The 25457-nt window shown below is 43.6% G+C and overlaps 1 protein-coding gene and 1 pseudogene across 3 annotated transcripts in view; one reads left to right on the top strand and one right to left on the bottom strand.

The window, feature by feature from the left end:
- The window catches only part of Adam23 (ADAM metallopeptidase domain 23), a 161999-nt gene that overhangs the window by 113527 nt on the left and 23015 nt on the right, over positions 1-25457 (bottom strand). For all 3 annotated transcript variants that reach the window (XM_075952037.1, XM_075952038.1, XM_075952039.1), the window contains exon 3: positions 15606-15682. In XM_075952037.1, the coding sequence (XP_075808152.1) occupies positions 15606-15682 (77 nt within the window). The remainder of the gene's footprint in view (positions 1-15605; positions 15683-25457) is intronic.
- LOC142836787 (nicolin-1 pseudogene) lies at positions 9640-10927 on the top strand (annotated as a pseudogene).

The raw sequence follows: 25457 nt of genomic DNA, 5'->3' as shown, positions 1-25457 counted from the left end.
TGGGAACCATAATATTCTCATTTATGGATCTTAATGAAGGGTCTTTGCCTCATCCTGGGAGCCTTTGTAAACCCCTCCACCTTCGAAGCAGAGATTTCAAAGTGACACACTGGGCCAACTCCAACAAGCTCTAACAGCTCATGTGACAGCCTTCCTTCACTCAGAAACAAGGCCACTAAAAAGGAAACTATATAGACCAGTTTAAATTTAGAGAACCACCAGGTAGGGAATATGCTATGATTAAAATGCAACTCTCAAAAGACAAGCTAGACTCATGTTTTCTTCCATAGTATGGATACGCCATCTTCTACTTGAGGACGTGTGGGAGGGGCATACATTCAAAACAGGGGAAGTGCCAAGCAAGTATTTTGTTTACGGTGCTGGGTATAAAACAGTTTCTTGCCTTGAATCCACAGAGCTGCAAACCTTGCCTCAAACTGGCTTTATTACAAGGAATATCTAATCATTTCTTGTAGTTTGCTCTTATTACACGGTTAGCTAACTCAAAAGCACACAGAGAATCCAGGAGTGCTAAGCCAGAAGAGTGGAGAGGTTATTAACTCCGGAGAGTGCTGTTGTCTCTCAACATCCGCATTAGACAGCACTAATGACGTCACAGGAACAAAGCTGATGAGGCTTGGGTGTTTTCTAATTCCCACTGAAGTATCAGGACTTCTTTCTGCAGCGCATAAAACACCGCCGAAGATGCGTCTGGGAGAGACATCCGTCAAAAAAAGGATGTGAAACAGAGTAACAGCTCGTCGCTCCTGCAGCTAGTAAACACTGCAGGTTTGTGACTCATCTGGCAAAAACGCATGGGTGCTCAGAAAGAATTGCTTCCCTGCTTCATATCCAAAAGCACCGAGCAACCTAGTCATCCTTGAGTTACTCACCCTAAAACTTCAGTAACAGGCCCCTCCTTTCCCTGATCCTAAACTGTGGGCTCCTTAGAACTTAGTATCATTCTTGTCCTATAGGCAAACACTGTAGAAAATGGGCAGAAGGGAGGTGCGTAGGAAGAACAACCAAAGACCTCCTAAACCATTGTACCACTGTCTGAATATCTTTAAAGACTGGAGCATGTTCTTAATACAAGTTGGGTCAGCATGGTGGGAAAACGGCATCAATAGGCAGGAGCCCCTGATACTGTTAGATCTCTGCAAAATCCCTCCTCGCTGAAAGGGGAAGAAGAGAGGAAGGAAGGTCAGCTAATCAAGATGAAGAGTTTCTAGGAATATGATTAACAGCATGGTGGTGCTGTGCTGTGTGCTCGGGTTTGTGAGAGGGAGATTTTTGTACATTTTCACATCTAAAAAAAATGAGTGCAAGAAGAAAAGAAGAGGAGGAGGAGGGAGGAGGAGGAGATGGGAGAAGAAAGAGGAGAAGGAGGAAAGAAGGAACAGGAAAAGATAATCATGATGGAGCAATTCTTACGTCTGCTAGCTTGAGTACCGTGGCGACCTCACATATCAAAACAACACACTGTATGTATTTTTTTTTAAAGAATAGCTTTGTTAATTACATCTCAATAAAACTTGGAGGGATTAAAAAAACAGAACTCTCAAGGAATTGTAAGAGATATAGTTTGTTTTTCTGGAATCCTCTAGTCACAAGTCAGGTGGCAGTTCCTTGGAAGGCAGAGGCAGGCGGATCTCTGTAAGTCTGAGGCCAGCCTGGCCTACAGAGCAAGTTCCAGAACAGCTAAGAACAGCTGAGGTTACACAGCAAACCCTGTCTCTAAAAACCAAAAGAAGGTGGAGGAGGAGAAAGAAGAGGACAAGCTTGGTAAGAAGACAGACAGAAAGAAAGAAAGAAAGAAAGAAAGAAAGGAAGGAAGGAAGGAAGGAAGGAAGGAAGGAAGGAAGGAAGAAAGGAAGAAAGAAAGGAAATGTGTAGTGCAGGGTGTGTCAGGAATTTTTAGCCTCTTATTTGAAAGGCACTTCTTTCCAAAAAGGTAAATATAATTTTAATTAAATTAAACTTGAAAGTTTTTTGCTGAAAAAACATTAAGCCTTTATGAGTTGTTTTCTTTTAAAACAATTTGAATGCTGAAGCACAAGAATGTCAGCAGGGAAGAGGAATTAGGAGTGACATCTCCGAAAAGTACATTTTAATAAACACATCACAACAGGCTGTTGTTAGGATTCTAATATTGGCGCTTCTAATTTATAATTAATTGGAAAAGAGCAGAGAAATGACTTTCTGTGGTGAATATGGTCTGTGAATCACCGAAAAAAAATAGTTCTGAAAGTAACGCAAACTTCAGTGGCATCAAACAACCACCAAGGTTCTTAATGAGCCATTTTTTCTGATTATCAAGCTGTGACTTTATATAAATCCATACAGAATCAAGAGGAAAGTTTAATAAATCATTGTTTGGGGCAGATTTATTCATGAAATAGGGATTATAAAAACAAGCCGACATGAAAAGACAAGTTTCATATTGTTTCATTTCTCTACAGTTCATTTATAGGGCTTTTCAAACGTATCTGGCATGCGTCCTCAAACTGGACGTTAGCCTTCAGGTGATGTTGTGAAGAGGTGGGCACTGGGACAATGACAAGGCCATGAGGGATTAGTGCTCTTACAAGCCAGGCTTCAGAGAACTGCCTCAACCTCCCTCTCTTCCCAAGTTGTGAGGACACACTTTGTCCTCCTACCCTGAGTGGCTGCAGCGACATCCCGAAGCAGGTGTCCTTCACCAGAATCAAATCTTGCCCTTGGACTAGGACTTCTCCAACTCCAGAACCATAGGAATATATTTCCATTGTTCTGCAGTATGTTGCAGTATTTTGAAATAGCTTTATACGTGAACTTAGGTGATGTCTCAACTCTTCGAGGCTTTGATATCAGAAAGTCCCAGGTTTCTGCTAACAGCTCCCATTAGCAGTCTCTGTACGTTTGCTGATCTCCTTGACCTCCATTTTCTCTTACTCCAAACCTCCAGGTCTCCACTTTCAAATCTCTACCTGGACAACTCCTAAAAATAAGCTTCAGGTGTAATTTGAAACATTGATTTCCATGAATCCACTCCATATTTAATGTAACTCATGTCCTTCCTATGTCAGTAAAAGCATCCTGCATTCTTTACTAGAGCACTTGGAAAACTTTCATTAAGTTTCTGGGGACTTACCTTTTCCCTCCACCACCCCGTAAGCATCACGGGGAGAAGAGCCCTCTCTTGCAATCTTAACACCGTCTGGCTCTTAGCAGACACACCAGAAACATCATGAAATATAAGTACTTGGAATGGTTTATGAAAGGCTTCCTTCCATCAGTGCAAATTTATTGGACATTTCAATGAGGTTAGAAAGAGCATTGGGTACTTGGTTCATACAGAAGGTCAAAATGAGAAGCCCATTTAAGTATTATTGGTGTTCCTTTGCAAAATGATGGTTATCCCTATTAACCATAATGCTAAAAAATGTCTCACTGTGCCAGACCAAAGGGAAATATCTCCTTGGCAGAAAAATATTTTTATCTGTAAACAGACAGACAAACTACTCTGATCAGACAGTGAAAATCATACAGCCCAAGATATTGCTTTTCTCAACTAATTGCCAGAAAATTAAGATCTAGCTCCAGTCCCTTCTGCAATTAGCTCATCCCCAATGGCTACTCGCCCAGACCCTCTGGGCTCTTCACTGTTTTGTCATGACTAACTTCTGCTAGAATCTTTCTGTATGAAACCAGTATGTGCTCTGAAGGAAGGATAAAGTCCTGATTTATTTGGCCGTATTTCACACCAAGCTGGTTGCCTGCATGGGGTCTCTTTTTATCCAGCAATCAAGAAATAGCTTCCTGGTTCCCTGGGTTTGTATTTTATATCCTGTATTGAATAACAAGTGCCCAGAGATTACACTGGCAATTAGATCTTTTGATTCTGATATGAATTCTTGGCTGTCATGTTTCTTCTCTGCGGTAGCCACCGGGTTCTTGTTCAAGGCCACTCTAAAGCGAGCTCCTGTGGCAATTCTGGTCTTCCTGGCCTTGATCATTCATCCCTGACAAATGTTATCAACAGGCAGCAAGAACTGGGACCAAACGGCTTCTTACTTTAAGTAGAAGGCAAGCATTAGCTAATCTGTCTGTCTACTCTGCTGTGGAAATCAAGAGTCAATACACAGACCAGAGGAACAGCACCTGACTTACATGCACAAAGCCCTGGTTTAAGCCTGGGAATCCCAAGAAGAGAGGGTAGGGAGAGAAATATTTATATTTGGATTGTTGTTTTTTGGAGACAGGGTCTCTCTGTCATGTAACTCTGGCTGGCATGTATCTCTCTATATAGATCAGGCTGACCCCAAACTCACAGAGATCTGCTTCGTATGGCCTCTGCTGAGTGCAGGGAATAAAGACATGTCGCTGCTGTCATTGTGTTTAATTGTGAAAGCTACTCTCAGGCCATTTTTTTTGTTTGTTTGTTTGGTTGGTTTTTTGAGACAGGGTTTCTCTGTGGCTTTGGAGCCTGTCCTGGAACTAGCTCTGTAGACCAGGCTGGTCTCGAACTCACAGAGGTCCGCCTGCCTCTGCCTCCCGAGTGCTGGGATTAAAGGCGTGCGCCACCACCGCCCTCTCAGGCCATTTTTAAATAGATGGGATAAACACTGTAAATACCTAAAACAGGAGCCTGCTATAATTTGGGGAGTGCTTTTCTTAATTTAAAGGTTTTTTTCACAGTGACTGGACCTGATCCAACAACACAACGATGGCTCATCAGAAGCACATAATATTGAAACCATCCAACACCGGCTTAGCTCTCCAGACAGAAATGTCCAGGGTGAGACCTGCTAAGTTCTTTTTTTAAAAAAATGGTTATTATTTTACTTATTTTATTTTATTGATTTACTTATTTGATTTACTTATTTTTACTTTATGTGCATTGGTATTTTGTCTGCATGTACGCCGTGCAAGGGAGTCAGATCCCTGGAGGTAGATTTAGAGGCAATTGTAAGCTGCCATGTGGGTGCTGGGAATTGAACCCAGGTCCTCTGGAAGAACAGCCAATGCTCTTAACCGCTGAGCCATCTCTCCATCCCCAAGACCTGCTAAGTTCTTATCTGGTCAGAGAAAATATGGCAAACATCAGAGCTACCTGGACTCCTGGAATCAAAATGTTCAAAACTAAACAGGAGAAAAGGTCTAAAGAGGCGAAACCCCTTAGCAATCCCTTCCCCCTGCCAGGAGAAAGCTTTCCATAGCGATTCCAGGCAGTGAGCATACAATTAATCTGCATCATATTACAAGTAGCAGCGTCCAGTCAGGATTTATTTCCCTGGAAACTGCTTTTTAAGATTCCCTACTATTACAGAAACTCTTTTTTCTGAATTTACCAAAATAATTCAAGTTTTCCTAAAATATGTAACTGCAAAAGAGCCCAGTCTCACGCCAGTGTGTGGATATGCAGTCAGCTAAGCAGAGGTACAAGGCAGATTCCCTTGCTACCAACAGCACTGCCGCTGTATCCTGGGCTGAACTGAATCAGGATCGGTCTGTAGACTGAGGAACCACAGGTGACGTGCCAGGACGGTAGCTTACACAAACAAACCAAAGAACTTATTTCCCCAGTTTTGGGAACCTAAAAACAAGATGTTGGCAGGGTTGATGAAACTCTGCAGGCCTCTGCCTGCCTAGTCACCGTCTCCTGACCTTTGTGTACATTCATGGCCTTTCAGATTTCTTGTTCTTATGAGGAAACCTGTCACACTGAATTTGGAGCTCCCCAAAAGACTGTGTTTTGACTGATTACCTTCTAAAAGACCTTGTTCCAACCTACGTGGTGAGGCACTGAAGTTCACGAAGATTCTGCATTGCTTTTGCATTTTAATTTATAGGCGAGAGACAGAAGTCAGTTTCTGACAGATGGCCAAGCTCAATGCATGGGGCTGTTTTAAAAGCAGCTGGAGCCTTGTGCATGTACTTTATATTGTTAAAATCAAGATTGTTTTGTTCTTTTCTCCTCAGTCAACATGGACATCTGAAATCATGAGAGCCATGCCCGGCTCACTAGGAGATTAACAGCTCAGCGCTGGAATCACGGAACAGTCGCAGAAGAGCCTCCGTCAGACGTCAGGCTGTAATTCCAAACTGCAGGGACTCACTAGGTCTCAGACTGCCCAACAGCAGAAGAGATGAACATATCAACTATAAAGGGTGTGAAAGGCGTTTAAATGCAGTGCGGGTAAAGGGCCTAGGGGATAGTCTAACCCTTGTTAGTATAACGCAGAAGTCTCCTTCTGCCGATCCCTTGATCTTAGGAAAGAAAGCATTTGCCCTAAGTAGCAACATCTAAAGGCACAGCATCCTGACACGGATTCCGTACACTGTGAACACCAGCTACTCTAACTTCTACAGACGGAAGCCCTGAGAGTGTGTCCGCTGGTGACCTCAGCCGCAGGGCTCAGGTAGAAAGTCTAGATTCCAAACTTCCTGAGCTCTCTCTCTCAAAGGTGAGAGAGGAAGTCAGAAGTGAAACTAAGGCGCAGAGAGGAAGGAGAGGAAAGGGCACCGACACAAAGCGCCCCTCTTAGAGCAGGAGTCAGTAAGTCCAGAATTCAAGACCTGGACAACACTACAGCCTGGGGCTGGGAACCAGTCAGTCTCTTCGCTACCATCCCTAGTCCACGGCCAATCGTATCGGGTCCTATTCATTCACAGAAGCAAAACGAGGTAGGAAGCCTGTTTCTTCTTTACATGCTCCTTCTTCTAAACCAAAACAAAGTACAAGCCTCAGAATCTTCAGAATTAAAATCTACATTAATCAGAACAAACCCGAAAGCCCCCTTTAGAATGAAGAACGGCCCAGAAGGTCCACTGTTTAGTGGCTTCACATCTAAGGAAGGGGCTCACCAGCCTTAGCACTCCACCCGCAACCCCAGAAGTTAGTGTGTGGAAGGAAGGTACCCTTTGAAATCCTCAGCTGTTTGGGGGAGGAGCCTAGTGCGCCATGACTAGAGTCCCCACCACTCACCACACAGTTCACAGCAATGGCCTAAGAGCCTTTGCCCTACCTGGGAGGAAGAAGTGAAGAGCGACTTCCCCAGAAGCAGCCTGCAGCCAACAACTGCCTGGACAGTTGGTGATCTCCATTAGGTAACTGACAGGGGTATCTGAGAGTGCAGAAACCCCCGGGGTCCTCCAGGGGACTGCCTTCAGTTAATGGAGAAAGCAAGCTTCCTCGGGTTGGTAGACTTTTCTCCCCAGCCTCCCCTCACCAGTAGCAGGGATCCCTGCTCTAAGCAGCACCCTCTAGGAGTCAGTCAGCTCCACTCACCGAGGCCCTGCTCCCAGCACCGAGGTGTCAGTCAAGCTCCATCACGAGTTTAATCGAGATATATATATATACACACACATATATATAGTGTATACACACACACACTTCTTGAGTTTTTTTTTTACTTCTTGAGATTATGATTACATTGCTTCCCACTTTTCTTCCTCCAAACCTCTCATATATACCCACTCCCTTGCTCTCTTTCAAATTTATGACCTCTTTTTCTTTAACTGCTGTTATATGTGCGTGTGTGTTCCTAAATACAACCTGCTCGATCTGTACGATGTTACTTGCAATCACGCTCTCCGGGCTGACCATGTGGTATTGGATAACCATACAACCTGCTCGATCTGTACGATGTTACTTGCAATCACGCTCTCTGGACTGACCATGTGGTATTGGACAACCATACAACCTGCTCGATCTGTACGATGTCACTTGTAATCACGCTCTCTGGGCTGACCATGTGGTATTGGACAACCATACAACCTGCTCGATCTGTACGATGTTACTTGCAATCACGCTCTCTGGACTGACCATGTGGTATTGGACAACCATACAACCTGCTCGATCTGTACGATGTTACTTGTAATCACGCTCTCTGGGCTGACCATGTGGTATTGGATAACCATACAACCTGCTCGATCTGTACGATGTTACTTGCAATCACGCTCTCTGGGCTGACTATGTGGTATTGGACAACCAACTGGTGCGTCCTTCCCCGAGCCATATGTTTTCACGTCATCTGTGTACATATTAATTTCATTTCTCTGTCTTGGATTCTTTTCTTTTTCGTTTAACTGTGGGCTCTTGGAAAGGGAAAACCCCTCTGACTTGAATTCCCTATGCTGCTCAGCACAGCATCTCCACAAACTAGATGCTCGATGTGCTGACTAGCTGAAGGATGAATTAACTCTGTCAGTCAGCATGAAAGTCGGGTTCTTTATTTAACCTAACGCAAACTATTTTAGCATGGCTCTTTTCTTCTTTCAAGAGTACAGCATGAACTGCCTTTAATGAGCAAATTACTGTGTGCATATGTTTCTGTAAATCTGCATTTTCTAGACTTTCATCTTGAACAACCCTGAGTCCCAGAAAATTCAACCAAAGATCTCAACAAATCCAAAACCACTTTCCTAGATACAGCATAGTGACACTTTTTTTTTAAGTCCTGCCTTTTCCACTCACTCAACTCTTTGCTGGGGCCATCCCCATCCACACAGAGACCCTGAGCCTGCTGGAGTCATCGGCATGCTCATATTCACGCACCATTCCCCTGCATATCTCCTCACTGTGAACCCACACCGCACCCCCAGGAAAAGAGGAACATGACCGCCAGTCAGGGTGATGTCCTACACACCGGAGAATGCTGCCACAGGGTTTGTGTGCTACTCGGAAGCCCACACCACCTTTCCTCTCCCATGCCTGCTAGTCCACCACAGCTCTCAGCATTGCCTGCCTGGTCCAATCTGAGTCACTTCTTTCAGCTCACTGGGTTATTGATAAAGCAACCTTCTTACTCTCCAAGTTCCATACCTGTAGCTCCTCAGTTTTAGGTTACAGTCACCTTCTTTGAAGTTCCTATGGTGTCAAGCAGAGCTCTCCCTGAGCACTGTCAAGATCTCACCAGAATGTCCCTGCCTGGTTAACAACCTAGAATGTGTGCACACTGGTACACAGTGAGAATCCTTCTTTCTCTGTCCTATGGATAGGCCAGTAGTAGGCAGGCATTAATGTCATTACAGTGTCTTTCTATGTCGCCCGAGCTGGCCTAGAGCTTATCAGACTGGCTCTGAACATGCAGGGGATCCTCCTAGCTCTTCTACCCCAAGTGCTGGGATTACAGGTATGGGCCTTTAAATAAACAGTCAAGCATGCTGGGAGACTTGGAGCCAATTGCTTGACTTGGAAATACAAGCATCCAAAAATCCAATCATTTGCAAGTCCTGTTATTTTCTAAATCAGTGACTAGTGAGCAGCTGTAGGGCAACAGAAAGCATGCCACATGAATCACAGCACGTTTTCAATGCAATGGAGAATGATATCCAAGGATCCGCTCCATAGACTATCCCTTCTGTTAACCCCTCCCTCATCAGCTCCATCTTCCAGTTAATCAACTCATTCCATCATCACAGTTCTGACTCTTTCTCCCAGCCGATCGTCCAGTGGCCATTTGCTGTCTCCAAGTCATGTTCTCTCATTCATCCCTCACCCTGTGACCCCTCCCCACAACAACCCAAGCTTCACTCAAACTGCTGTCTTCCAACCACCAGTGACAAATCAGCCGGAAAATCCGAAGGATGCTCCTTGCTCCTTAACTCTCCAGAGCACTCAACTGCACATAACAATACCAATCATAGGCCTGTAAAGGTTAGTAGTTGGCGACTGTTAGCGGCGATTGTGCTTGGTCGCTGGCGCCAGCATCATGTCTCGTGTGTTGGTGCCCTGTCATGTGAAAAGCACCGTAGCCCTGCAAGGGGGAGACATGAGAACCTCCCAAGGTCGGCCTGGCGTGCTGGTCGTCGATGTCACCTTTCCCAACATCGCGCCTTTCGAGTTGCAGGAGATCATGTTTAAGAATTGCTACACAGCTTTCTTGAGCATCCAGGTTCATCAGCATACCCCACTGCACACACCATCCAAGTGGGTAACTTGTCTGCGGGACTACTGTTTGATGCCTGACCCACGCAGTGAGGAAGGAGCCCAGGAGTATGTATCACTGTTCAAACACCAGATGCTGTGTGACATGACCAGAGTACTGGAGCTGCGTCTGATTCTGCGGCAGCCGTCACCACTCTGGCTGTCTTTGACAGTGGAGGAAGTGCAAATCTACCAGCAGGGACCAAAGAGCCCCTCCTTGACTTTCCCCAAGTGGCTTTCCCACCCGGTGTCCAATGAGCAGCCTGTTCCCCGCCTTGAGGGTCTCCGAGATCCCAGAGTATCCTCTGAGGTGCAGCAGATGTGGGCACTGACAGAGATGATTCGGGCTAGTCACAGTTCCACAAGGATGGGCCGCTTTGATATGGATGGCTGCTATGATCTGAATTTGCTCTCCTACACATGAACGGCAGCTTCTACTTGGGACATTGGCCTTCTGTGCCCATCCAGGACTGGTTTAGCCACCAGAAACTGAAGTGTGTTCCCTGCGCATCCAAGTTCTATCTGCGCCAAAGAAATTCTTGACATTCACTTAGCTGTTTTAGCATGAATTCCCAGTGTGTGGGGGGTACTTTCTGTCTTTGTCTGACATGCGAATTCAGTCTCTTCCTCTTAACATTTACAGGTTCTACTTAGAACCCTTGAGTTCCTCCTGCCTATCCTGCCAGTGTGCACAGCCTGTCTTCTACCATTTTCCTTATTGAGATAAACCTGTTCCCTGTGGCCTAGGAAGGCCACTGCTGTTTTGACACTCATGACCTGAGAAACCTGAAGAAGAGATGTCCGCTATTCATTCCTCTGCTTCTGTTGGTAGCCTTTTTCCTTTTGTATTATATCCATAGAAAAGCAAATGTCCTACAGACCTGCATGGTGGCACACACCTTTAACATCAGCACTTGTGAGTTCAAGGCCAGCCTGGTTTACACAATGAATTCCAGACTAGTGAGGGCTACACAGTAAAACCTTGTCTTTGTGGCGCAGGGGATGAAAAGAAAAAAAAAAAACAAAAAAACAATGCCAATTATATCTTTCAGTTCTGAAACCGTCAACATCGTTATTCTGCGGATTCTCTTCCTATGTCCCAGTCACTTGTTTTCTCCTTCCCTGGTTCCTCTCCCCACCTCCAGCCTAAGCCCCTCTCCTCTTTCCTTTAAGGACATATTTGTCATTATATGGAAGTGACTCGCAAGGTGACTTCCGCCAGCTCCCATTTCTCAGCCGCAGCTTCCTTCAGCCACCCTCTAGACACAAACTGTCTAGTCAAGACACTTCTACGGCTTTTTTTCTGCTTTGTCATCCCCATCAAACAAATTCTAATGATTCTGACCAACTGGAGACATCTTAGAAAAGCACACCCCCCCCCAGCCTGCTTCTTAGCACCACCTGAGAACAAGACGTCTGTTTATGGCCCTTGACTTTTTACAGCCTTGGAAATGGTTCCTAATCACTTGAACATAAATACTGCATTGTCCATGAGTTTTTTTTATCAAAGGAAAATATTTAAACACTAAAGCTTCACTTGCTTTTGGTCAACATGGAGATCACTAATTTTGGATGTCAGACAGCTAGCTGGGTGACACATTATTAATCTCCACAGGTCTGCCATGAGTAACATCTCTGTTATGTGGACTATGATCGCAATGTTCTCTGGGTTACTTTTTAAGGGACTTTAAGGCTGCTAACTTTCCACTGGGACCTGTATATGCTTCCTGGGTGACTGGAAGTGACTAGAAAGGATTGGCATCTTTTTCTTCATAGTGTGCGACATTCATTAATTTGTTGTGGTTGCTCTCCTCCCGCTCCTCTTCCTCATGCCCCTCCTCCTCCTCCTGCCCCTCCTCCTGGTCCTCCTCCTCCTGCTGTTTCTCTGGCTCCTCTTCCTCCTGCTCCTCCTCCTGCTCTTCTTCCTGCTGCTCCTTCTACTGCTGTTCCTCCTAGTCCTCCTCCTGCTCCTCCTCCTGCTCCTCCTCCTGCTCTTCCTCCTCCTGTTCTTCCTCCTCCTGCTCTTTCTGTCTTAACCTTTGGAGCTGATGCTCAGCTCTGCAAACAGACAAGCTGACCATGAGAAATGATTTATCCAGAACTCTACCATTCTAATTTCATCTAGCCACCTAATCTCTCTCCTCCTCCTTCAGCTCCACATCAAGGAATATCAGACTTTGAAAGGAGTCCAAAGAGGTCAGGTCAGCCCTGAAAGCTCTTCACCTCTTCTCAGGTGGATTCCTGGTCAAAGAGCTCAGTCTCCCTTGGTATAGTACATCACAACTCTTCAACAGCTTGGAACTCAAAGACTAGTTTGTGAGCGAAGTTCCCTCTTTTCCATTCTTCCACCACTGAATATGCCTCTTACTGTCCTCAACACTCATATCCTAAATACTGGTTTTCGTCATGACACGAGCATCTGGACCTGGGTTCCAGACCCCAGCAAGCTGAGCAATCCTGGGCTTAGATCTTCAGGACTGTCTCCCTCTGTCTCACCCTTGTAACTTATGTAAAATTTAACAACTCTCCCTTCATGCACAACATTATGCGACCCTACCTTCTCAGCACACACTATTACAGATCTGTTAAACTGGGACTAGACCTCTTTCTCCATCTACCCTTTTATCTGCTGTAAAAGAAACGATGGACACCCTATGGTGCTGTCTGTGTGTCTGTAATCCTCACTTCCCCAAAGGAATTTTAGCAAGCACATTTAACAATCAGAGGTTAAGGTGATCTTCCTGTATGATAAACACAGGGTAACTAAAGAACTTAACCTTTCCCAATTCTCCTGTGACTCAGAAACCACCTGACTGCAAGCAAGCATTGACGGTAGGCTAGTCATCCACTTCATAGAGGACCTGTCCACATCTCAGAAACCTCTAAAAGGGGCCCTGTTAGCCTGGCGGGTCTTGACTCTCTTCGGAATCCACTACACCCACCTGTTTGTTTACAGTGTTCGTGCTTCCTCTAATAAATGTCTTATCCCAAAAGATAATCTACTCTGAACTGTTTTTGAACCCCCCAAATCTGAGACCTTCCGATGCCTGGATACCCTTCTCCATCTTTTCTGTCTCCCTCTTCCTCTCCATTCCCAATGCTCTCCTTGCTGATAATCTCCTGTCTAACAAGGTAGGTGTCCAATAGTGTCCCTTCTAGATAAATTTTCACATCCATTCAGCCTAAAGATCGGCCTCTCCTTGGTGAGATGGCTAGCTGCAAAACTGAACTTTTAGTTGCATGCAAAATAAGATGCTGTCCCTTTCAGTGGCTCCTGCCATCCTTTCCTATTGTGTGTAGTTATCGCAGGCAGATGCGGCACCAGTTGAAGCCAGTTGTCCAGAGTAAACTTTGTTCATTATAAAGCTAAACCCTCTGTGTGAGAAGTTATATTCTCTGGATGCTGCCAGGCACCATGTTTGCACATGTGGTTTATGAAGAAGTTTATTCACATGGTCAGGAGTGCTCAAGAGTCGACATGTGCTGACAACTCTTCCCAATATGAATACGCATGAGTCTTCAGAATGAAATCCCTAGCCTTCTGTGTGCAAAGAGACAGTGCTTTGGGGGAAGCCATCTTATTGGCTGCAAGTACTAACTCTTCCTTCTCTGGTCGTACTCCCTGGCCTTGCACTCACAGAGGAGTAAACCTCGTGGGTTTGGCCCCACTGCGCTCCATGTTAACCTTCAGCACAGTGCGCGTCTCAACTCTTCTAAAGTTATTTTATATCTCTATCAACCAACCGCCACCTAAACCCAACTCCTCAAACAAAGATATCCACAAAAGGTATTCAATCTGATTCCTTTCGTGTTAAGTGGTAATAAATATTTTCTGGTCTGGCTCTGTAACTCTAAGTGCTCTGGGATATCCCATACGACCATTTCTCAGGCATCGCTTCTTTGACTGGAAGGTTCCGCTGGGGTCATGATATGCTAATATTAAAAATCCATAGCAGTTGGGACAGCCCTGGTGGTGCAGTGGTAAGCAAACAGAGCTGCCCTCCAAAGAGCACTGCAGCCCCGATTTTAACCTCCACCTCAAAGAGCTGAAACAAACTAAAATTAGCCACATCCTGGTACTCAACATAGCCTAAGACTTGGCAAGACCATCCTTTATGCAGGCACACTGCTGACAGAGCATGGTGAACTGGAATTCAACCAAAGAAGAAAACCTGCAATATCTTTAACACAGAAATTCTGAGTTCTGCTGACTCATTCTGACTTAAAGCTGCAATAACATTTGAGTAAGGAGCATCCAAGCTTACTCTGCACTTTTTTTTTTTCTGCAGAGCTGACAGAATTTGGCACACAAGAAATCCGATAGCCTTCTGCAGTTCCACTGATCTTGACTGTGCTCACCCGCATTACGGTGTCTGGTAGCACGAATTAACAGTTTCTTATAAGATGTCGTCCTGTTTAAACTACTGAGGAGAGCTGAAAACCCTGTCTAGCATTTCTGCAACTGAAGAGAGTCACACAGAAAGCCACCTTCCCCAAGGGCTTGGTGTCGGTTCGATGTGATCTCTGTAGTCCTGGATAAGGCAAGAGCACCTGTATAAACTGTTCTGATTTGGGGAAAGGCATTTAAATACCAATATAATTAATAAACAAACAGATACAATGTGGTAAATTTTCATCAGTACAAAGTTTCAAAGAATCTACATTAGTGTGAAACCTGAAGCAAAGAGCCTTCTCAAAATAGACACTTGTGAGTCACTGCTTACTGCCGTCTTCCTACATAAGTCACGTGGTGCATTATAAAAAGTAAAATGGAAGAAATTTCTAGACTAAAGTCTAATTATGCTTCAGTCAGTAGTTTATTATGCTTCTTATATACTGATTACTACAGTTAGCATTTAATTAACTAGGAATAATTCAAATATTTATTTCATTTAAAACCATAATATGACAAGATTGGGGCCATCAACAGTTAATCAGAGAGGGGCACAGGGCCTACCTCTCCTTACTGAATTACTGTCTATTTTAATGGATTCTGGGGGAGGGGTAATAACTGTCTTTGGTTATATATCAACTGATAAGTCCACTAGACTCCAGTGGCTAGTTTCAAACCCCACAATAACATAGACAATTCTGCTTAAACTTAGTGGGCCTCAGAAAAAGAAAATAAGATATAAATGTGGAAAGAAAACTTGAAGAGCAAAGGGTGGGTATTTGAGGTGGGAAGGACACTACTGTATCAGGTGAGGTTACAGTAACTAGAAAGTTCTTTATATATGTATGGAAGGATCAAATTATCAACAGCTCAATAAAAGTTATTAAAATCCTAATGTAAGCCCAGCACTCAGGAGGCAGAGGCAGGCGGATCTCTGTGAGTTCAAGACCAGCCTGGTCTACAAGAGCTAGTTCCAGGACAGGCTCCAAAATCACAGAGAAACCCTGTCTCAAAAAACCAAAAATAAAATAATAATAAATAAATAAATAAATAAATAAATAAATAAAATCCTAATGTATAAATTCTCCATTTGGGACATGTAACATGTTAAATGTTTTTCTTCAGGAAAAGGAAATAAGGATACAGTTACTAATCAAACTTCTCCCTCTTCTTCAAGTTTTCTTTGCCACATAATCAAGTGGAAAACATCAGTTGCTTCAGCACAGACATTGTGGTGGTGAATCTTAGAAATGAAGGTTTACTATCCCTGCTTCCTCAGAGGCTTTGCTGTGTACTTACTTGTTCAGTATGAGATCAAGAATGAACTTGGAGCCAAAGGCTTCAATCTGGAAGCTCGCCTGGGCCAGATGGACAGCCTAAATGCAGAAAGAGAAGGAAACTTAAAAGGTGTTGACAGGACCAGCATTTTTATGTAGACTTTTTAGGCATCTTTATCTATCATAGAATTTCTTTAAAGGATTAGGTGCACCATCTCCGTCCTCCTGGAAGACCAACATATGGAAGCAGCAAAGAGCTAATACAAGATCCTCCAAAACAAACCCACTGAAGCAAGAATCAGCAGCGTGTCCTGCTGGACTTCCAAAGTGAACATGATAAACCGAGCAGAACTCTAATCCAGGTTTGACTCTGGACTATTCTGTGCTCCGAATGAAGCTCGCTGCACACCCAAATGAGAGTCCCTGCCAGCACTCTGCCCTTGTGCGGGAAGAGGAACTTCCTCTGTGATGCGCCGGCAGACTGTGACAATAAAACAAAACAGCCAGGCTTCTGAGCACTTGAACTACAGCCCCCGGGAAGATTGCATTTACATCCCCCTTTAAGAGTCACAGATCTACAAACAGTGCCTTAATCCAGAAACCAGCAACAATCCCAGCTAAGACAGAATCATATTTAGCAGGTGTTAAAAGATTAGCATAGGCCAAAGAAGTTTCCTGGATAATGTAAATTAACAAACCAATGAAGAGCTGTCAAAAAGTATTACCCAACATAAAGTTACACTTTGCTATCCTATCAAGTAAGAGAGAGAGAGAGGAGAGAGAGGGCTATATGTGATAACCACACCAATTAGACCTATTCCTAAGGTAGAGGGAGAACCAAAGGACAGGTGAAAAGCTGTGCCTGGTAACTGGAGGTCAACTTACACACACCAGACTTCCTTTCCAAGGACTGGATATTCCCAGCTCCCCCACTGCCAATGCAGGCTTCTCTCGGCTCTCTCTGACATTATTATTTATCAAATCCTTCCAAGCATGCCAATCACCCTCCATCATCCCCACTCTAGGTATAAACTCTGGTCCTCAGAGCTGTAGGGCACTTTGTTTTCCCCTCCGCTGTCTGGGTTTTTGCTTCCTTCCATCCCCTCCAAGGACAGTAAACACCACGACACATATCACAGGCATCTTGCAAATGCTTACATATTAATCACCCTTCCTCAAATACCATCCAAACCTTCCAATTCAAAACTCACCAAACATTTATTGTCAAGGCTACTATCTTGCTGCAGCCATAAAAAGACCATCAATAAAACCACGGTTTTTATTTCAGTCCGTCACAACCGCCAGCTACTCAATAAAAACAGTAAATATAATTTTAAAGGCAATTAACACATACTAAATTTTAAACAAGACCAATAAGTGGTCCGTGCTACCCTAACACCATCAGCCTCCATCCCAAAATCCAAACCGCACAGAGTAAGATCATCACACAAGTCCAAGGTTCCTGAATCAAAACATAAACATAGAAATTCCCTGTCTTGCCAAGTGAGGTCTCTGTCACCTGCAGTGGATCCTCTACACAGCCAGGACAAACTGCAGGGTCTTTACATGAATTCATTTTGTATCTTACACCATCAGTTTTTGCTTGAAGACATTTATAAAGATGAATAAACAAGATAAGATTTTTCAGCTATGGTTTCCAAAAGCCTGTCTAAAAATCTAACACTTATTTCCTGAAAATATAAGTACTTAAGCTTTATATTTTCCTCATAAAATATTACACAGCAGAGAAATGTTCACTGTGGCTTACCCAAGCTGATCTGTAAGCTCCTAAAACTTCTGATATCAGCCTGGTATCAACCCAGAAAAAAAAAAGAAGGGCAGCCTGGTAGCAAACCCAGCAAACCCGTTTTGTGCAACAGCTTGAACTTACACAACTTGATTTTTGCTAAGTTTATCCCAAGTCAGCACAACAGGCTTCAGTGTCACGGAATCCAATACAAGATGTAGCAAAGGACACTGGGTCAGCCTTTTGCCCTTCCAGGAGGTTCAGCACACAAGCGCCTGTGGATACCTCAGAGGCAGCCACCACTACCGCGGCTGAGCCACACCCCAAGCAGCCTTAGAACTGCAACTGTGGAGTGGCTTCCCTGACAAAGTGCTCCCTGGAAAAAATTTCCAAAGGTGAAATAAGAATCCAGCTATGAGGGGAACAAAGATGAACTTACAAAAATAGGATCCTAAACATGAATGTGGGAATAAAGAACCCTTTCTGCATTTTTTTTTTCGAGACAGGGTTTCTCTGTAGCTTTTTGGTTCCTGTCCTGGAACTAGCTCTCCTAGAACAGGCTGGCCTTGAACTCACAGAGATCCGCCTGCCTCTGCCTCCACCACCGCCCACCCTTTCTGCATTTTTAAAACAATATGTGTGCCCTGTAGGCAAATAACTTGCAGAGTAAATGTCAATGGATCGGAAAGGTGGAAGGCTTTGTGTGAGACGCTCAGTGATTTAGGATGACAACCGTGCACGCGGGGCCCCGGCAGCCACCTTTCCTTGCGTTCACTCAGCAGGTCACACGGCCACCATCGTTGTTCTCCAAATACATGAATCTGCTACTCCCCAGAAGGGCTGAGGTACTCAGCCACACCAGCAATAATGTGCCTGTTTTCCACAGGAGAAAAAACACGGCTCCTTATCTTTATCTACACAGGTGTTTTAACAATTTAACTTATTTCATTTCTAACAGGGAGGCAGCACATTTTTTATAAAAATATGTCTCTTCCACATATTGATCTCCCTGCTCATACTATCAAAAAAAACCTGTAAATTTACTTACTAGAGTCGTGTCCGTTTTGAAAAAGACATTTGTCTTCCACTCTGTTCTCCTCCCCACTGCTCCTCATACCGCCATGGCGCACACAGGACAGATGCTACGCCCCTGGCAGGGTTTCTTTCCCTACCCTTCTGCCATCCCCACATTATTCCTGACACCACACTTAAACAGATTTTCATTTCTGAACCCAGTTATTACATTCCAATTTATAAGATTTTATTAACAAAATTATACAGTTTTACAATTTTTAAATTTGTAAACTACGTTATAATCAGGCCAAGTGAGTCCTTCACTACTGCTTGTACATGTTATGTGTGCATATCTTTCTTACTTTTGAGACAAGTTCTTTGGGGGGGGTTCATTTTTTTGGTTTGGTTTGGGTTTTAGGGGGAGGGTTATTTCTTTGTTTGTTTTTCCAAAACAAGCTTTCTCTGTGGCTACCTTGGAACTCCTTCTGTATTCAAAGCTGGCCTTGAACTCAGAAATCTTCCTGCCTCTGCCTCCCCAAGCACTGGGATTAAAGGAACGGCCACCATGTGCAGCTTTGAGGCAGATTTTTTTTTTTTTGTTTTTCGAGACAGGGTTTCTCTGTAGCTTTTTGGTGCCTATCCAGGAACTAGCACTTGTAGACCAGGCTGGCCTCGAACTCCCAGAGACCCGCCTGCCTCTGCTTCCCGAGTGCTGGGATTAAAGACGTGTGCCACCACCGCCCTCTGAGGCCATTTTTAAATAGATGGGATAAACACAAACTCACCACGTACATGAGGGTGGCCTGAATTCCTTCCACTGCATCCCAATGCTAAGATTATGCAAGTAAAAACCTGCCTAGATCATACAATTTTTATTTACATACCTAAATACATACATGTGTGTATACACACATACACACACAAACAGAGCACACACACATGCCTTTCAAGTGGTAGGAAGTTAGACAAATAGCAGACATGAGTAGGGTTTTGTATAAGACCGCTTCTGATCGCTCTAACGTGTTTAGAATTGATAAGACGCTACACGTCGCTGAAAATACAAAATAAGGGATGACACTGTAAGGTTTATATAAAACTAGCTTCTCAGACTACTTCCGAGAGAACTGACCCCACACGAGGTCAGCTGTGTTGTCCTTCAAGATGTCTGTTAGACAGTCTTGTTTCTATAAGGACATCCTCCGTAATGGCACTGGGGAAGGCCACAGAGTTTTCGAGGCAAGAAGCATCATTTCACGAGAAGGAGCGCGTCCCTGGGCTCAGAACTGCCACCCTGAAGGACTGGACACAGCTGTTGTCTCAGCACTTCAGTACTTTGCTTGGGACTGAGAATCTGGTCCAGGGAAATTGCAGGAGCTTCATAAACAAGAACAACTAATGGTAATTATATACACACAAATCTCCTTCACTAGAGACAATTCGCAAGTCTTCAAAGTACTCTTCTGTTCTTCTGACTCCTTCCTTCCCTCCTTCTTTCTAGTAATGCTACCCCTATTAAGCAACGTTAGAAGCCCACTCTATCCGAGGGCAGCTGCCACAGTATGCTTTGCCGTCACACAATGCCGTTTATAATACAGGCAGCTTGTATCAGGCACACTGCATACCTGAAGAGACACGGTGAGCTGTTCTTGAGACAGTTAGTAAACATCTCCACCTATAAATTTTTTTATAAAAACTGGTCATTTGAACATGCGCACACTGTCATGAAACAACGTCTCCCGCTGCCTTTTGTGGGAGCTGGGCTCTCTAGGGTATACCCATCACTAGAACAAACACTGGGAAACAGAGACTCTGCACTTTCACACTTACAAAACCTAACTTCAGACTTCGGTAAAATGTTAAAAGGTTGCAGAAAGTCTGTGATGTCAGTCCCCACACCTCTTTACCTCTGTGTGTCTGCTCTTCTCCACTGAGCTCGGGAAGCAGAGGACAATCTGGAAGTGGTTTTCTCCTAACTATGATCTGTTCTTTATGAAGACTTTCACTCAGGTAATAGAGGAAACATTAAAAGCGACTTATAAAGGGTTAGAGAGATGACTTTGCAATTAAGAGCGCCGGCTGTTCTTACAGAGGACTTGAGTTCAGGTCCCAGCACCTTGTAATTCCAGGACATCCAACTCTGGCCTCCTCAGACACTCCACTCACATTCACACATATACAAGCATAATTTAAAAATAAAAATAAATTTAAGTGGCATATCCATCTCCTTCTCGGGTTTTAATCATTCCAGAGCACCGTCATATCTACCTAGAATGCCCAAGAAATTGCAGGACAGATGTTCTTACTGCTTATAAAAAGAAAAAAAGAAGGAAAAAATTTAAGGAATAGAAGGTTAAGTGAGATTCTTGTTCAAGGTTGTGCAAGATATTAGCTTCAGTTAAGCAAGAAGCGCCAAGGCCATTTCAGAAGTCCTTAAATCTTCAAGCCTCAATGGTTTCTAGCTATTAAAATATAAATAACAATAGTGTACCACAAAGATGTGTATGAGGATTAAATTAGGTCATAATGTAACAGAAACTTAATAGAAAAGGTTGATTACATTGAAACGCCTTAATCATTTAGAGAAGAGCAATGTGGACTGAAAAAGGAGAATATATTAACATTTTAGAAAGGGTAGACATGTCAGCTCGCCTCAGAATTCCCTCCCAATGTATCTGCTTACCTTCTAGCAAATTCCAATATGCATTTATATGCTGAAAAATTTGAATGTTATATTTTTATTACTCACTACCATTATAGATTATGCTTTGACCTTGTTCAAGTGCTGTGTCTTTGAAACAATATGAATCATTTTCCTACGAAGTGAAACAGCTGCAAACGTTTCACGAAGGCAGTTTTATAAATTAAAGTAATTTGCTGAACAATTCCTGCCAAGTCACATTTAAATAGGTAGTCCGTGGAAAAGAATATATTCATGTGTTCTTCACTGCGTTCTAATGCACAGCACTATGAGTTAACCCACTAACAAATTTGAATAGAAAACCTACTTTGTATGAGCTACTGTGGAAGACGTGAGGTTATAGAGAAATTGAGATTCACATTTAAGAACCCAACCATCTGGGACATGAAATGAAAAACAAGTGAGTAGAAAATACAATGCACTGATTAAACACTAACAAAAACTATTTATCATCGTGGGACATATAAGCATGATTAATCATCAAATGTGGGGGATGGACAAGTGTATTAGAATTTGAAGGGGGGATTTTGGAGACTGGAAATAAGTGACAATTGCTTATGCAGGAGTCTCAGCATGTAAAGATTAGCAGAACTCAGATAGCTCAGCGACTCAGTAGGATGAAATTATCAAGTGTTTCTAATGTTTGCTAATGAATAGACACATCAGAAACACCCTTTTAAAGCAAAACACAGACCGCCTTCCATTCTGGAACATTAAACTGCAGTTTAGATTGTGGTGATAGTCAAACTTGGCAATGCATCATAAGGCATTCCATGACATCAATAAATGTGATAAATGTACAAACCCCCCAAAAATGCTAATGCATTTTGCTAACCAATCTATCTTTGGCAGGAAATAGGAGACTGAAGCCATGTCCTTTGGAGGATTTTACTGAAATGGGACCAGTACATCAGCCAAGCACGGGTAGCACACAGGCCACAGATCAGCATCTCCCAATGAAGAAAGAGGGTCACTGCCTGACTTCCTTCTCTAAGCCATCCTCACGAAGAAAGAAGGAACATGGGGTCTGAAAGAAACCTAGCCAGCATTCAATTACTGAATCTGATGACAAAGAGAAAGGGAAGCGTGGGCTGATAGAGCCACGAGACCTCTGGCAAACCTCCTGCAAGAAGTCCATTTCAAATTAGCCATCTATTTAGAGACTCCGGTTTCATCTACTTCCTTTTCTCATCGTCCTTCACCCCGAGGTACCCTTAAAGTCTGATACAGAAAATAGGTGAACAAAAGAGGAAGAGAAGCCACAGTGGTGACTCCCACAGGCATTCCAGTAAATAAGCAGGGACTCATGTGTGCTGATTTTCTTTGTAGACTCTAAAGAAGAGTCAAAGAAAAGAAGCCATCTTTAATATTATGAGGAGAGATTAAAGGACCAAGGAAATTTTCTCCTGGTGATTATGTAGCAGCCCTGAAGGTTCTGTGAATATATCACTGACAAAGCACCTTTGGACATTTTCCTTAAATATTTTCTAAACTCTAACCTTTGATAATTACTCTCCTTCTGTATATTCAACTTACAATGCCAACAAAACAGACGAAATCACAGGCCTCCAGAGCGATTTATTCAAAAACGAGTAAAGCATTACCAGTATCACAACAGCTGCATTCTTTGGCTTTCCTGGAGTTTGTGAAAGACGAGTAAGAATCTAGCTATGACAACAGTTGCCATGGAAGCAGTCTCTTTCTGCCGCCTTCCTGAATGGTAACATTTAATGGGATGCATTAATCGAGTAGCTGAGGTGTGACTCACCGTCTTCTTTCTCCTCATCAATTCCTACATCACCAAACTGCACAACTCCAAATGGGTCTTCCTCTCCAACTCTTTTGTCCTAAAGTAAGAACAAATTCTGTCTCTCTGGACAAAATGACTAAAACACCCACTAAGTAATTTCAATGAAAGAGAAGAATAGTGAGGCTGGGGCCCGGCTCAACGATGGATTATTTGCCCAGAATCATGATGCCCTAGTCCCCAGTCCTGAAGGAGAGTAATGAGGGGGGAGAAGGAAGAAGAGGAGAAGAAGAAAAATGATGGGGGGTGGGGAAAAGGGTGGAGAGGGAGGATGAGATACAAGAAAATTTGGAAAGGAAATAAATCAAGCCTCATGCTTGTTGTCGGTGACTCACTGCCATTTTCCTCAGAACTGCTTACATAACAGTGGGACCATCCTGAAAACCAGCTTCCTGCAGAGAGCGCCTGATGACAACCCAGCCTGCTGCCTGCTCCTTGGATTGTTGGCTCTAACTCAGTCCACTTCTTTCCATTTCAATATCTCTCCGGTGATATTGACAGATGGTGCTTTAACTTGCGATAGCCATATAAGGCGTTGGTAAGACTTAATAAAATGAGAATTAGGGTCCAGTTATCACACACTTTGCCTGAGTATCTGGGAAACCATAAGTGATACAGTATAGAGCCAAATATTCATTTCAACTTCTCCCTCAGGAAAAAACAATAAAGACAAATAACTAAGGGGGGGGCTAAGCACATGGGTCTAACACAACAAGTTAGAAAACATGCTTTTTCTTTAAACGTGTTGCTGATGGTTCCCATGCCATTCTTCCCAGTTAGGCTGGAGGGATGGCTCAGGGGTTAAGAGCACTAGCTGCTCTTCCAGAGAACCTGGGTTCAATTCCCAGCACCCACATGGTGGCTCACAACTGTCTATACCCACTCTGTCCAGATCTCCACATCACAGCCTCTTGTTTCTTTCTGCATGGATTCCCCAGGCTCTGCTTAGGAGGCTGCTCAGCCTTCTCCCTAAATGTGCACTCCTTAACAACATTATTGCTAAGAGACCTTGGCTTTCCTTGACTACTTTCCACAAGACTCACGTCACAAGCTGCCTAACACTGGGGTACAGTCTCTGTTTTTTTGTCTATAGGAACTCATAGATTATGGAGTTCCCTGAACTTTCTGGGGTTCAGCTATTGTTGCTTCTGTCCTTTGCTATCAATTCTGACCTTGACTACAATCATTGATGGTATTTTTACTGCCCCTTTGGAGAGAAAGAGTAACTTTCAAACTAGAAGATGCCCCAAAGATGGACTTCTCCATTTTACAAAGCTGCAGGTAGGTGTCTTTAGACTTCCTTTTAAAACCAAAGGGGGGAGGGGCATTTATTATGTATACAGTCTTCTGCTTGCATGCATGACTATCCCAGAAGAGGGCACCAGATCTCATTACAGATGGTTGTGATGGTTGTTGGGAATTGAACTCAAGACCTCTGAAAGAACAGCCAGTGCTCTTAACCTCCGAGCCATCTCTCCAGCCCTAAACTTCTTTAACACTAATAACACTGGAGCCTGTTTTCTGCCAAAGAGGCTCAAAGTTACCTTGAGGCAGAAGAAACAGCTAGTTGTAAAAGCCCTAACGCAGGGCATGCTAGCTACGTCAGAGAAGAGCGGAGAGCTCGGTGTGGGCCATGTAGAGCAGACAAAGACAGCAGCTTAAGCAGCGAGTTAGAGACGTAATGAGGGTTAGTTGTGGGAGAGCTGATAAGCAAGGCTGAGATTCTGGCCTTGTGCTCCGAATGAAACAGGAGTCACCAAGTCACAACTGGGTCTCCAGTCTAACCTCTCACTCAAGGGTTCTTCCTAGCATTGGAGGAAAGATGTCGGGTGACAAAAGGAAGCAAAGGGTCCAAACTGAGGTTGCTGCAGTAATCCAGGTGGGAGTTGGACCTGGGTGAGCCGTGGAGATGCCAGGAAGTCACCGGGTTCTGGCAGAAGTCAAGGACACTGCTCACAGATTTTATGCACGTTATGGGCAATGCAACTGAAAGAGAAAGCGCATTGGCCTGAGTAATCAAAAGGAACAGGGAACTTCCTGAGTTAGGTAAGTTGGCCAGGGTTTTCGGGCCATTTTATATTTGTTACAGGCATAAAATGTCCTAGTGGAGAGTAAATACATGGCCCCTATCCTTGATGTTAGTGAATGTTTACCAATGGACTAAGAAAATTAAGAAGGAATGAAAAAATAAGTCACTGATCCAGCATATAAATTAATGAACACATCACTGAACTTTGGAGATACAAAACAGTTCCAGTAAAAGACCTTGGGGCGCAGGGAAGAGCACATTAATCAGCTTTCCAATACCAAGTACTCAATCCTAAAAACACACACATTCCAGCTTCATTATGTGGGCTAAGCAGGACATATTTATATATCTAATAATACACACACATACCAATAATTAAAGAAAAAAGGCCTATGAAATTTAAAGAGAGCAAGGTAGGGGTACATGGAGAGATTGGAGGGTGGAAAGAAAGGGGGAAATGATGTAGCTATATTATATTCTCAAAAATTATAATAAAAAATAATGGGGTGCTACTCTTGCAGAAGACTTGGGTTCCCAACATCCATATGGCAGCTCATAGGATCCCTAACTCCATTTCCA

The sequence above is a fragment of the Microtus pennsylvanicus genome, chromosome 17 (assembly GCF_037038515.1).
Source record: "Microtus pennsylvanicus isolate mMicPen1 chromosome 17, mMicPen1.hap1, whole genome shotgun sequence".
NCBI classification, from domain to species: Eukaryota; Metazoa; Chordata; class Mammalia; order Rodentia; family Cricetidae; genus Microtus; species Microtus pennsylvanicus.
The sequence above is the reverse complement of the archived record's forward strand: the minus strand, read 5'-3'. Positions and strand labels throughout refer to the sequence as shown.